This window comes from Salmo salar, chromosome 02 (genome assembly GCF_965601325.2).
Source record: "Salmo salar chromosome 02, fSalSal1, whole genome shotgun sequence".
NCBI classification, from domain to species: domain Eukaryota; kingdom Metazoa; phylum Chordata; class Actinopteri; order Salmoniformes; family Salmonidae; genus Salmo; species Salmo salar.
Genome location: NC_138292.1, coordinates 9,847,965 through 9,862,859, shown reverse-complemented (window position 1 = coordinate 9,862,859; position 14,895 = coordinate 9,847,965). Strand labels below are relative to the sequence as shown.

The 14,895-nt window shown below is 45.7% G+C and overlaps 1 protein-coding gene across 3 annotated transcripts in view; it reads right to left on the bottom strand.

The window, feature by feature from the left end:
- LOC106594183 (tax1-binding protein 1 homolog B) overlaps nt 1–14,609 on the bottom strand; it is a 28,574-nt gene extending 13,965 nt beyond the window's left edge. The window contains exons 1-9 of one of the 3 annotated variants that reach the window (XM_082959626.1): nt 14,467–14,609; nt 11,637–11,830; nt 5,848–5,950; nt 5,030–5,220; nt 4,766–4,924; nt 3,285–3,524; nt 1,665–1,850; nt 1,086–1,337; nt 53–301 (exon numbers count right to left, since the gene is read on the bottom strand). In XM_082959626.1, the coding sequence (XP_082815752.1) occupies nt 53–301; nt 1,086–1,337; nt 1,665–1,850; nt 3,285–3,524; nt 4,766–4,924; nt 5,030–5,220; nt 5,848–5,950; nt 11,637–11,813 (1,557 nt within the window). In that variant the 5' untranslated portion in view covers nt 11,814–11,830; nt 14,467–14,609. Of the gene's footprint in view, nt 1–52; nt 302–1,085; nt 1,338–1,664; nt 1,851–3,284; nt 3,525–4,765; nt 4,925–5,029; nt 5,221–5,847; nt 5,951–11,636; nt 11,831–13,833; nt 13,989–14,466 lie in introns of those variants that run through there. The other 2 variants (XM_082959628.1, XM_082959627.1) reach the window with 2 other exon arrangements.
- Nucleotides 14,610–14,895: the final 286 nt, after the last annotated feature.

Here is a 14,895-nt window from a genome sequence, read left to right as displayed (position 1 = left end):
TGTGTGTGTGTGTGTGTGTGTGTGTGTGTGTGTGTGTGTGTCTCTCACTCACCCCCGGTTGTTCAGAGAGCTTGACCACCTGTCTCTGCAGTCTCTGACACTCCTTGTACTTCTCCTTATAGTGTTCTGCAGCCATGTGCAGCCGGAGCTTCAGGTCCTCCACCTCTCTCTGCAGCTCAGCCACGGTGGCTGGGTCAGCCGCTGCCTCATCCTCCACCTCTCTCTGCAGCTCAGCCACGGTGGCTGGGTCAGCCCCTGCCTCATCCTCCACCCTGCACACCTCAGACTTAGCCTGCTGCTCCTACAACACAACACACAGAGGGACAGTGAGGACAGAGATGGCCACTTCATGTTAACATCAGACCTGTCAAATATTGGAGCAAGTAAACCTTGTCCAATACAGAACAGGAGCTTAGTCACCAGTTATTTTTAGTGAGGCAGGTTGATGTACTAGTACACTTCCTGGACAGGACACTAGTCTATCTCCTGTTTCTGTAGTGAGACAGCTTGATGTACCAGTACACCTCCTGGACAGGACACTAGTCTATCTCCTGTTACTGTAGTGAGGCAGGTTGATGTACCAGTACACCTCCTGGACAGGACACTAGTCTATCTCCTGTTACTGTAGTGAGGCAGGTTGATGTACCAGTACACCCCCTGGACAGGACACTAGTCTATCTCCTGTTACTGTAGTGAGGCAGGTTGATGTACCAGTACACCTCCTGGACAGGACACTAGTCTATCTCCTGTTACTGTAGTGAGGCAGGTTGATGTACCAGTACACCTCCTGGACAGGACACTAGTCTATCTCCTGTTACTGTAGTGAGACAGCTTGATGTACCAGTACACCTCCTGGACAGGACACTAGTCGGTCAAATATATCAGCTGCACTTGATTTAGTTTGATCCAGTATAACGGGACCAATGGAATCGGCCCAAAAGTTCAATCTCCAAGCAAAATTGAGTGCAAACTAAGTATACATCCCAAATTCAAACAGCCCTATGGCACCTGGTCAAAAGAAGAGCACTGAATAGGGAGCCATTTGGAACGCAGCCAAATGCATTGAAATCAATCGTCCTCCTTACCGCCTCCTGCTGGGCGTCATCCTTCATCTGTTTCACCAGGCGCTCCAGACGGCTACACTGGGCCAGGGCCTCCTGCTTCCCCTGCTGCAGGGCGTCTGTCTCCAGCCTCATGCGGTACAGGTCAGCCATGGTGCGGTCGCGGGCGCTGGACGCGTCCCTCAGCTCAGCAGACAACATGGAGGCCTGCTGCTGTTTGGCCTGAAGCTGCTCTTCCTTCTGACGAAGCTGTTCCTTCATGGCCTTCAGCTCACTCTGCACAGGGACACCAGAGGTGAAAGGTCAATACATGTACAGGTATAAAGGTCAGTACATACACATCTCTCTCTCTCACATACACACAGGTAGGCATGAACAAATCATATACTCGGAATTAACATTTGTTGTGAGTTCGAATCCCAAGTCTGCCCACTGCCGTTGTGCATTTGAGCAAGGACGGCTCCATGGGCGCTGCTCTGCGGCTTTGACGGTGTTGCCTCTAGTCTCTTGTATGTGTGCGGTCCATATTCCCTACCACCTATATAGTGCACTGGTCCCAAGTAGGGATCTGGGAGGCTGCCATGATAAGATCATGATTCTTACCAAGGGGGAGGCCTGGGCCAGGACCTCCTTGTGTTGTTTCTCCTTCTCAGTGAGGCAGGAGCGGAGGCGTCCCACCTCCTCTTTGAACTGAGCAATGGTGTTCTCCTTGTTTACATCCACAGCTTTCAGCATCTGCAGCTCTGCACTCAGCTTGGTGTTCTCCAGCTCACGCTTCTTCAGGTGGATCTAGAACCGCAAACAAATATTTAAAATAGCAAATCACATTACAATCAGAAAGGATCCAAACATGTGACAATGTAGGGGGTTCGTATACAAAAGGAATCATTAAAAAGGGTAGCTATGTTTCCGCCTGGTGTTCCAGAGACACCCCTCTGTGCTACATTAATCAGCATCCTTCATCAACATGTAGCCAGCAGCGTTTCCATCTCCTAAAATAAATGCAGCATAACCTTAATTACAACACAGAGATTGAGGTGGGCTCGTTAAACTACCCTGTAGTCCCACTCTGTGTGACGCCACCAAAATGGCCCCCTATTCACTATGTAGTGCACTACTTTTGACCAGGGGTCATAGGGCTCTGGTCAAAAGTTGTGCACTATAAAGTGAATAGGGCGCCAATTGGGACACTAAATGAGGTGCAGCTTTCACTAGTGCTGCCGTGGCGACAGCGTGTGTGTGTGTTCCACTCCTAGTTCCTGAGCTGTACACACCAGTCACCACCACCACTACTAAACTCCCCAGAAACAACAGGGCTGGAACAGACCATACCCTGTTCAGACAGAACACTGTGGGATCCCACTGAGCAGGGAAACAGCAGCTACATTCACTCATGGGATTATCTGGACTGAGAGAAGTGGTCAGATTATCTGGACAGAGAGAAGTGGTCAGATTATCTGGACTGAGAGAAGTGGTCAGATTATCTGGACTGAGAGAAGTGGTCAGATTATCTGGACTGAGAGAAGTGGTCAGATTATCTGGACTGAGAGAAGTGGTCAGATTATCTGGACTGAGAGAAGTGGTCAGATTATCTGGACTGAGAGAAGTGGTCAGATTATCTGGACTGAGAGAAGTGGTCAGATTATCTGGACTGAGAGATGTGGTCAGATTATCTGGACTGAGAGAAGTGGTCAGATTATCTGGACTGAGAGAAGTGGTCAGATTATCTGGACTGAGAGAAGTGGTCAGATTATCTGGACTGAGAGAAGTGGTCAGATTATCTGGACTGAGAGATGTGGTCAGATTATCTGGACTGAGAGATGTGGTCAGATTATCTGGACTGAGAGATGTGGTCAGATTATCAGGATTGAGAGAAGTGGTCAGATTATCTGAGTTGCATGTTGACTATAGTCTTAAAGACATCTCTGGTAGGATTCCAGTCATTTTCCCCAAATTCCCAGGTTTTTCATAAATCCCGGTTGCAGGAAATCTGGAATCGTCCGAGCAGGATTTATGGAAAACCTGGGAATTTTGGGAAAGTACTGTAATCTTGCAACCCTAGGTATGATCCTTCACAGCTAGTCAAATGACTCATAGTACACAAGCAGTGTGTGCAATGTAGCTGTGTGTGTGTGTGTGTGTGTGTGTGTGTGTGTGTGTGTGTGTGTGTGTGTGTGTGTGTGTGTGTGTGTGTGTGTGTGTGTGTGTGTGTGTGAGAGAGACCTTGTAGAGCTCCTTCTCATCCTTCTCATCCTTCAGGTGTGACTCCAGGCCGTCCTTCTCCAGAGTCAGCTTCTTCACTCGGTCCTTCAGGCTGTCCAGCTCCGTCTCTTTCTGCAGGCCCTTCTGGGTGACTCTTATCAGGTCATCCTCCAACTGCAGGACCCTGGCTGTGGCCTCCTCCAGCCTCCTTTTCACCTCTTCTCTCTCCTCCTGCAGGGCCTGGCACGACACCTGCACCTCCTGGGGACAGAGAGAGAGGGAGGGAGTTAGTACTTGTAACCTTAAAAATGTATGTTTTGTGTCCCTTTTTACCCGGCAAACCAGAGAGCAGGAGACAAGTTGTGAGAACCTAAGAGACAGTGAGGTTCTCTTCTATCATCGACTAGTTTCCCTGAAGAATGTTGTTGGTTTGTCATTCCTAACGTTCAGATAGAAATACGTGACACAGAACAGACATGCTTCTCTGTCATGTAGATTAGAATAGGGAACCATGTCAGGTCTATACAGGACATATATCTGCAACGTCTTCAATTGAATCACTTCCTGTCTCTAAAGCACAACAAGAACAAACCCTCAGTGCTGTGACAGACAGGCGGCTACTGGAGGAAATCCCAGCCATTTCCCAGCCAGTCCCGTCTGTGTCAAACACTGAGACACTGCCAGGCCTTTATGGATTCAAATCTCACACACACACACACACACACACACACACACACACACACACACACACACACACACACACACACACACACACACTAAATCCAATACTAACTGTTTGGCTGTGAGCGGAGGAGGAAAAAAATAAATACTACTTTTGAGATGTAAAATCATCTGGCCACAAATCATCCATTTGAATCTGGCGTGTTATTGTTGTTTGAGGCTGGAAGGGAAGCTTTGTCGTAAGTACAGGCCTGCACAACGACTGCTCCAAAAGGCATTGCAGCAGATTTCAATTTGTTTCTACTGTAAGTTTATGAGCCGAATTTTGGAATCATTTTTTCGCAGCACATAAAAAAAACATATAAAAAGTGTTGTCGTAAAATTAACAGCCACCAAATGTGTAATTATGTTTTCATCTCAAAGCCATTTTCAAAACCAGCAACTTTATGGAAAGGAATAGTTCTATGAGTTATCATTAACACAATGTTTTAAATATACATGTCAAAGTATTAAATACCTGGTGTTGAACAGTGATCACACTCAAGATCATTACTGTCAACTTCTTAATTTATTTATAATGGTTAGAGGTGGAACAATGTGTGTGTGTGTGTCTCACACTGGGGGATACTGAGAGACAGGCTAGAGGGAGACATTTCAGGACAACTGCCACCAGGGTCGTGTTCAGTGGACACAGCACAGGGCAAAAAATGCTTTGGAAATGAGTGGGGTACAAACTGAACTTGACCAGTAAGAACTCTCATTGTTGTCCGCATCAAAGGGTTTTGCTGCGTTTTGCTCTACCTGCCAGGAGTTGTTCTCACCTGGGTCTCTCGTCTCAGTTGGGCAAACTTCTCTTTCTCCTGCTCACACTCTTTATGCAGTCTCCCCTTCTCCTCCTCCAGCTGCTCCTTCTCATTCTGCAGGAGGCTCATGGTCTGAACCAGCTCCTCCTTCTCTCTGTGGGCCTCCTCCATCTTTTGCTGCAGAGACAAAGAGAAAGCATTGAGGTGTGTGTATTCATGCAGGTGCGCTTGTGTGTGTGTGTGTGTATCGTTGCAGAGCCTGGTTCTCTCTCTCTGACGTACCTCCAGGTATCCGGTCCTGGTGGTCACCACCAGGATGTCCGAGTTGCACTCATCCTCCACAGTCAGCAGCTCATCCTCTGAGGGGCTCTGAGCCCGGAACAGGAAGGGCGTGCTGGCCCCTCGGATCTCCCCCTTGTGGGTCACATAGCAGAACTGGTAGAACTCCCCATCATCGTTGGGTACGTAGTATCCTGAGGGAGGAACACAACAACCAACATCACAAACAGTCTAGGGCTAGGGGGTCATTCTGGACGGGGCCTAAGTATCTAGGGTCATATCAGGTAGCCTAGCAGTTAAGACTGTTGGACCAGTAACAGAAAAGTTGCTGGTTCGAATCCCAGAGACAACAAGGTGAAAATCTGTTGCTATGTCCTTGAGCAAGGCACCTAACTCTAATTGCTCCTGTAAGTCTCTCTGAATAAGAGCGTCTGCTTAATGACTCAAATGTAAACGTCAAGCCTCTCAGAGTAGGAGAGCTGAACTAGGATCAGGTCCCCTCCATCTACATAATCATATCCATTGTGATTTAAAACATAAAACAAATGCTCAGGATCTCAGTTTCAACCTTTAGCAATCAGATCCCTTTTCTGGTCCCCAGTCCTAGTCTATCTATTAATAAAGAACGCATTGAACACAATGAAAACGATCTTGTTAACACCAAACAAGAAATCCCATTAAAATGGGTAGAGTTTCATATTTTACTGTGTTGGTATAAAAGTCTTAACAGCTCTCTGAGGGGCCAGGCCTCTTGACATGCGGTTAAAAAAAGTGTTGAAGTTGTATAAAACCCCGGCGCAGTCAGTGGTCCCAAATCCCACCTTGAAACACCACAGCTCTGTGGATGGCAGTGCCCTCGGTGTGGTCCTCAGGAACAGGACACCACAAGAATGTGTAATAGTCCCTCGCTGTGCTCCATCCAACCTGCAACACAGAGGAGTGGGGGGGGGACACAATGCACCACATCACACACAGTTTGTGCCCAAAATGGCACCATATTCACTACCTAGTGCACTACATCACACTACATAGTGCACTACATAGGGAACAGGGTACCATTTGGGAGGTAATAACAGTAATAATTGAGCGAGTTAGCGGACAGAGAAACCACCCAAAGCTGTGAAACAGTATCCTGCCTACACATGACACAGTGGCATTGTAGCCACTCTGAAGAAGACACAGCAATGTCGAAACGTTGCTGTTTTAACCAATAAATGACTGAGTTTATATAGAGTGTGTGACTATGTGTTTTTATAGCTTACAGTTTATTCGCCGTTAGTCAGCACCTCTACACTAAATCATTTCTCTGGTTGTACGCCAGCTCATGCTTTTTATTAGCCAATATGGAGCTACCACAATCTAGAGGAATGGTCCTATATGGTGTCGATATGGGCCACAACCACGAAAACCTTTTGCAATATAAAAACGGAAACACCACTTAGGCTAGGTTATGCGAAGGTTATGCGAAGGTTATGCGAAGGTTTTAGACGTGAAAAGGGGGATGGTTTCAACATTCCTATATTCCTGCGTGCCACGTGTCGTGTATGGCCTATAATGAGGCCCGGCCTCGTCAACATGCTCCGCCGCGGAACAGCGGCAACAGCTCACCTCAAACAGGAAGGGGAAAATAGGTGAAAATGTTATACATCAAAATGGAAACCAAGATGTAATTATATGAATTTTATGTGTTAACTGATGGCTGGTGAGGGGGAGTACAGAAAATACATCCAGAATGTCAGCCCAGGGTCATAAAACTGTCAAACGAAATCAGGATCACAGTGCTGGCCTGGGGTTCCAGGTCTAGGCTACAGGCTCAGTGCTGGCCTGGGGTTCCAGGTCTAGGCTACAGGCTCAGTGCTGGCCTGGTGTTCCAGGTCTAGGCTACAGGCTCAGTGCTGGCCTGGTGTTCCAGGTCTAGGCTACAGGCTCAGTGCTGGCCTGGGGTTCCAGGTCTAGGCTACAGGCTCAGTGCTGGCCTGGGGTTCCAGGCCAGCACACAACACCAAAACAAGCCTGGTCGGTCCAACTACGATATACACAACACCAAAACAAGCCTGGTCGGTCCAACTACGATATACACAACACCAAAACAAGCCTGGTCGGTCCAACTACAATATACACAACACCAAAACAAGCCTGGTCGGTCCAACTACGATATACACAACACCAAAACAAGCCTGGTCGGTCCAACTACGATACAGACAACACCAAAACAAGCCTGGTCGGTCCAACTACGATATACACAACACCAAAACAAGCCTGGTCGGTCCAACTACGATATACACGACACCAAAACAAGCCTGGTCGGTCCAACTATGATACAGACAACACCAAAACAAGCCTGGTCGGTCCAACTACGATACAGACAACACCAAAACAAGCCTGGTCGGTCCAACTACGATATACACAACACCAAAACAAGCCTGGTCGGTCCAACTACGATATACACGACACCAAAACAAGCCTGGTCGGTCCAACTATGATACAGACAACACCAAAACAAGCCTGGTCGGTCCAACTACGATACAGACAACACCAAAACAAGCCTGGTCGGTCCAACTACGATATACACAACACCAAAACAAGCCTGGTCGGTCCAACTACGATATACACGACACCAAAACAAGCCTGGTCGGTCCAACTATGATACAGACAACACCAAAACTTTAATCTAACCAATGAGACTTTATGTAAGCAAAAACCAAATCTCTCCCCATCACAAATTCTCTTACAGTTTGTTTACATATGGTCAGCGTGAAGCAGCACGGTTACCACTTGACAGTATGTCTCACTCCTTACATCCGTCTGACCAACTTGTTTTTCCCCACTACCGCATCATTGCTGTATGTGTGTGTGTGTGTGTGTGTGTGTGTGTTACAGATGCTCCTGTGCTACGCTACAATGATGCCAGTGTTGTTGAGAGTCCCCTGGGTAGTTGTCCCCGGGGGGGGGGGGCGTTCCCACTTCCAGCCGTAAAGAACAGGAAGTTATTAAAGCAGGCACATAGTTAGTGACTGTCATTACAGAATGAAGGAAGGCTAGTAGCAGTAGGCTTTACGGCAGTAACACTCATTAGTGGTGAGAGTCAGGGGCTGAAGAGACTCTGAGGACTGGACTAAAGCACCTTTCACATGGACCAGAGGGCCTAGTCTGCCCTGTAAGCAGCCACATTTACAACCAGGAGAGGAGTGGATACAGTGTGCATACATGGTCTAATCATGCTGGAAACGTAGATTTAATCCAATAGGTCTATTGGCGTGATAGGTTAGTATAACAATAGCGTGCACAAAGTGAGAATCTAGAGTTCCCAAAACAGACCAAAGCCATTTAGCTGATCCAAGAGCTAAGCTAATTATACCCTTTAAACATGCAAAACACATTCTTAACAAAAAACATTATGCCAACATGCTTAAAATACTTCCCATAAAACCCACCACTGTTCTTCAGCAAGGTGCAGGTTAGGGACTAGTAGCTAGCATAGTACGCTGCAGGTTAGGGACTAGTAGCTAGCACAGTACGCTGCAGGTTAGGGACTAGTAGCTAGCACAGTACGCTGCAGGTTAGGGACTAGTAGCTAGCATAGTAAGCTGCAGGTTAGGGACTAGTAGCTAGCATAGTAAGCTGCAGGTTAGGGACTAGTAGCTAGCATAGTAAGCTGCAGGTTAGGGACTAGTAGCTAGCATAGTAAGCTGCAGGTTAGGGACTAGTAGCTAGCATAGTAAGCTGTAGGCTAGGGACTAGTAGCTAGCATAGTAAGCTGCAGGTTAGGAGCTAGTAGCTAGCATAGTAAGCTGCAGGTTAGGGACTAGTAGCTAGCATAGTAAGCTGCCGGTTAGGAGCTAGCAGGTTAGTAGCAGGTTAGGAGCTAGTAGCTAGCAGGTTAGTAGCTAGCATAGTACCCTGCAGGTTACGGAGTAGTAGCTAGCATAGTAAGCTGCTGCAACAGTTGGAGTTCTTGTTTGCCATGTTTGTTAGCATATAGCCTAGTCCGAGGCAGGAGCCCATCTCCTGTTTCTGTAGCATGGGGCGACACGATGTAAGAACACCCCCTAGACAGGACTATCCCACTGTATCAATCAAACAGGTAGGACAAGTGGATCATGAATCAGGCAGCGGGGCTGTGCTCTACGAGAGGATAATTATAAAGGCTGTGTTTGCCTGTCCCGGCACTCCTCTATCACGGTTTGTGTGTGTGTGTACTCAGAGCACAACTCAAAGTAACCGTTCCAACATCAAAGAGCCATAGGCAGAAAGAACAGGCAGTCCCCCACTGCTCTGCTGCTGCTGCTGCTAAATAAATGGTTGGATGAAATGTTTTGTTTGTCTTGGCGAGTGGTACCGCCCTATTATGACATTTGTTGTACACGACTATTGGTTTGGATAGCCTAGGTTCTGATAAACTAGGTTAAACCATGGAAAAGCACCCTTTCAGTTAGTGGCCCAGCGCTCTAACCACTAGGAAACCTGCCACCCTACACACCCAGTATAGTTTTAACACCCTATTGTTCTACCCTATCATGACTTATCAGATCAGCGCAGATGAAGAGAAAAAGACAAGGATAGGAAACCAATTCAGGCTGAAAGATGAAGACAAAATGTTTATCGGAGTTCATCCGTTATGAGGCGATAGCAGCTCCAAGTCACTAGGGGGCGATAGCACCTTACAGGCTGATGTATTGGACCCAGCCGTGAAGCAGCACCACACAGCACAGCTCTGGGGACAGTGAGTGAAGTAGAAATTGATAATAATAATAATCTGTGTTTTGGTATGAGGCCTTAATCAGGGTTTTAAAAATAAAATGAGCATTTTTATCTACTTCCACTGTCCTCCAAGAGTTGCTGGATTTCCTCTTCACTTCAGTTTGGTCCTCAAGTTAGGTAGCAGCAGTGTTCTTCCCTTCCCACAGTGAGAGAATGAGTCATGGTCCAGGTATCTGTCCTCCTGTGAGTGCTGCCTGGAGCTCAGCTTGGCACCCCAGCCTCCTGTCTGTCAACACGCCCGGGAACATTTACACGATTTATGTTCCACACTGCTCTGCTTTTTCCACCTTGGTGAATTAGCGTGTTTGGGGTTTGGGAGAACTTGCACCACTGCTGCAGTTAGGTGCTGTGGTATGACATCGCCATCAGACAACACTCCAATCAAATCCCCGACTCCAATATTTCAAACAAATTCCCAGATGTTCCTTGATCCTCCCCCTTGTGTCGGACGTTGCGTCCCAAATGACACTATCCCCTACATAGTGCCCTATATAGGGAACAGGGTGCCATTTGGGACAGTCTCAGCCCCAATATAACAACAAGACTGACTGGAGCTTGGCCTCTTCTCTACCATGCTACACTTCACACAGAAGATTAAACAGCAGGTTCATGTTTAAAATAAACTTGTGTTCTGCTTTTATGGAGCCAGTTTATGGTTATGGTTTAAACTCAAACTTAATCATTTTATCCGTTCAATTAGATATAATTATATGACACTGAAAGTCACTTTTTACTGAAGGCTTCTGCCATACGCTCTGATAAAAAAAACAAATTCTGCAGTGCCATAAAACTACAGAGAAACAGAAGCAATCGTGTGTGTGTTCATTGAACTGCATTCAATCCAGCCCACATAGAGAGAAAACAGAAACAGACTGCTGCTTTGATCTGATGAGATGTGAGCCCAGACATACAGACCACCTCTCATCAGTTCCACATCTCCTTTATAGTAGCATTCCTGCTGCTAGTCTACTGCTGGAGGAAGCCCTCGCCCCAGCTCCACTCTGCCCGCCATCTTTCACTACAGAAGAGGCTCAAATCAATACCTGCCAGTGCATTGGATTTAATGGGCTCCTATAACCAGATCCATCTGGGACACGCCAGTCTGCAGAGCAGGACAACCCCCCCCCCCCTTTAAAAAACACTCAACTTTTTTTTTTTACCTGAGTAAAGCAAAACCTCTCTCAGATAAACCAGGAGTCTTGAGAGTTCAGTTAAGTACTAAATGGCACCCTATATAGTGCACTATTGTTTACCAGAGCCATATGGAACCTGACCAAAAGTAGTGCCCTATAAAAGGGGATAGGTAACTATTAGGGACACACAACAATTCTAATATGCTTGCTCACAGTGAGTGGATTGGGCCAGATAGCAATTATAGGTCAGTAGGTGTCCAGGTTCCACTCTAGAAATGTAATCAAGTCTGGAAGACAGATGCCCTTGGTCCTTTATAATAGAATTGACCTGTTATGGGCAGATGAATCAGCAACATGACATTATTATTCTACACAGTGTGGCCAGGGGTACTTCCTGCTTACAGGCTTCAACGATAACACGATGACCATATCTGACCAGACTAACACTATGGAACACATTGGGAACTAGCCTGGTCCCAGATCTTTTATGCTCTTGCCAACTCCATCGCTGTGGGAAAATGTTTTGCGTGATAAGGTGTTGGCATGATAGCATAAACACAATGGCACTCAGACTAATTGGGAAGAGCTAAATAATGGCAGATTTGGAATTGTGTTTGATTTCTGTAAGCTGAAAGTAACCCTGCGTGATGTACGCTATATTACTGAGTCCACCTTAAAAGAGACGCATGGGAGAGAAGGAGAGTGGACGGACTCACCTTGAATATGCCAACCCAGTCCTTCTGGTGTGGTTTGATGAACTGGGTGAGAGTGTAGTGACACTCTAGAGCGGCGTGGGGCAGGTAGCTTTTCCCCACGTTCTGGAAGATGACGTGTGCAAAGTTTGACGTGTCCATGGCACTGCCTACTGATGTCCCGTCCAGGAAGAGAGCCATCGGTCACTCAGCACAGGCTGCATGGGAAGAGGAGGAGGACAACAGAGAGGCATGGGTCACTCAGCACAGGCTGCATGGGAAGAGGAGGAGGACAACAGAGAGGCATGGGTCACTCAGCACAGGCTGCATGGGAAGAGGAGGAGGACAACAGAGAGGCATGGGTCACTCAGCACAGGCTGCATGGGAAGAGGTGAAAGGTGACAGCATCTTCTACAAATAACTGCAACAAGGTTTTCAATTCATGGTGTTGTTTTTTTAAAGTTATTTTTTTAAAGCTGAGACGTTTCAACCGTATGTCTTCTTTTAAAGCTGGAGTGTCTTAATATTTCTAAACAAAGCTCAGTCTCCAGAAGGGCAGATGACAGTGGGCCTATTAGTCCGGTACATTCAGTTACGGCTCATTAGTCTGTCATAAAGATATTCATCTCTAGTAGCTGTCTGATAAGCTCATCCCGGACCAGAAATGCCGTCATCAATCTTGTCCATGTAGTTGTTGCCGTGGCGTGCGCGACCACTGTTGTTGCCGCGGTGAATACGACTACTGTTGTTGCCGCGGTGAATACGACTACTGTTGTTGCCGCGGTGAATACGACTACTGTTGTTGCCGCGGTGAATACGACTACTGTTGTTGCCGCGGTGAATACGACTACTGTTGTTGCCGCGGTGAATACGACTACTGTTGTTGCCGCGGTGAATATGACTACTGTTGTTGCCACGGTGAATATGACTACTGTTGTTGCCGTGGTGTGCATGACTACTGTTGTTGCCGTGGTGTGCATGACTATGACACGCTCATCATCCCTGACTAGAGTTGACAAGGGTTGGTCTGTTACGGTCTGTTCCCCAGTTCTTCACAAAACTATGAAGTCAATGACTGAACAAGCAGAATGTTTAACATACCAACATCATAAGTCGATCTGGATAAGAGTGTCTGCTTAGTCACTAAAATGTCAAATGTAATCTAAATGTACCAACAACAAAGGTCTTATCTAAAAATGCAAATCAAATTGGTTAGGACGGTGTTCTTCCTGTGTTTGGCTTTGCAGTGTGGTTGGTTCACACAAAGCAGCAAGGATACCATCTCATTCAGACTGTTCTTATTTAGTAATCCAGATACGGCCTCCAGTTGTTTCATCCGCTGAGACCTCTGAGGAAAGAACCAAACTAAAGGTTGTTTGTATATTTAGACAAAGGACTTGATCAGCGACCACAGTGAGAGAACGTTTCATGTCCAAATGCTATTCCTCATATAGTGAACTATGAAGGGTATAGATTTAGCCTGGCCTAAACTGTCGCCTAAATGTGCTGATGAATTCCTCTGGCCACAACATCTGTCAGCATTTTCCCTGAAACAAGATAAGAGATTCTACATTCCACACTGTTGCAACGAGAAAGAAGTTAACAGTCAAAGGACTTGTGCAAAAATGCTGTCCACAATCTCATTCTCAACAGATAAAAGTTATATCACTGAAGTCTAGCTAAAAGTCTTATAAAACGCATTTATTTAACTAGGCAAGTCACTTAAGAACAAATTCTAATTTACAATGATGGCCTACCAAGAGCCAAAACACCTCATTTGGGGACTGAGACTGGGATAAAAATGTATTGGAGAAAAAAAACACCCATCATGACAAGAGAGACACCACAACACTACATAAAGAAACCTAAAGACCAGACAAGATGAGCAGGAATTTCCAGTCCCTCTGTTCAGTCACAGTGACGTGTTCAGGAAAATGGTACACATGAGAAGTATCTAAGACAACATTGGTAAATAGAGAAAGAAAACACAGGCCAGGGGTTGTAATCTAGACAAAACACACCAATAACACACACCACTTATTCTCTTATTGTCTAAAAACAGGCTCGTACTAAAACATTTCCAAAATTATTCAATTCATCATTACCAGACAATAGCAGAGCATTGTCCGACATGCCAAATGTATGTGACCTAAAAAAAAATAACTGTTATACTGAAATTATACATTTATTATATGGATTGTGATGAGTGACATGAACCTACCTAGTTTGGTTTTACAGGTTGATAGCATCTTTATCTGAACTGTTGACAACCCAGTGCGTGTGTCAGTGAGTGTGTTAGAGCCAAATGAATCACACAATGATGTAACTTTAGGGCTAGCTGACGTTAGTTAATGTAATGGAATTAGAATTAACTGGGCAAGTATCATATGGCTGCCAGACATAAATATAGCCATGTGGCAAAACAAAGAAAAAGGCCTAGCTAAATCGTGTAGTTAAACTAGCATCCTGCTGTAAACTGCTTGTTTAGGCTAGTAATCTAACATATTGCTAGCTAACTCCTTAAATATACATAGCTAGCTATAGGAACAAGCTAGCTAGGCTATCTAGCTAGCTTTAACAGAGATGAAAGACTATTCTCGAAAACGTGATAAGGGGCAAATACTTCAGCCAACCTTGTACTATGTCCTCCCAAGATAGCGCGAGTTGTCCGTCCACCCACCTAGCTAGCTAGTTATCTGTTTGCTGCCCTGGCTTTGTCAGGGACCCTTTGGTTTGGCTAGTTAGCTAGCCAGTTAGTTCGTTAGCTAGCATATCAAGTTACCAGGGCAAGACGAATACATTTTTCAATAGTTGTTATTTTTTATCGACAAGAGCACATAAGATGATAACATACCCATTTGCCATGCTGAAGAGTAGAGGAAAACCAAAGATATTCGTCAAAACTGTTATTGACGCAGTTGCTCGATGTTAAACGCAATGCCCGTCCTCTCTTCCTGGAATAGAATAACAACATAAGCGACATCACTTCCGGAAAAATACCGTTATTTGTCATGTGGGAATTCCAAACTTGTTACAATGTAACAAATTGTTAACAACGTGTAGCTAACGATCTGAAAAATAATGAATGGCACAATGAATAGATATTTAACTCACTTTCGGTTACAGGAATGAAACTCTGAAATTTGAGTAGGACCCTTCAAACTGGTAGATGTCAATATATTTGGGCCATTTTAAAAAAACCTTTATTCAACTAGGCAAGTCAGTTAAGAACATTTTCTTATTTACAATGACGGCCTAGGAACAGTGGGTTAACTGCCTTGTT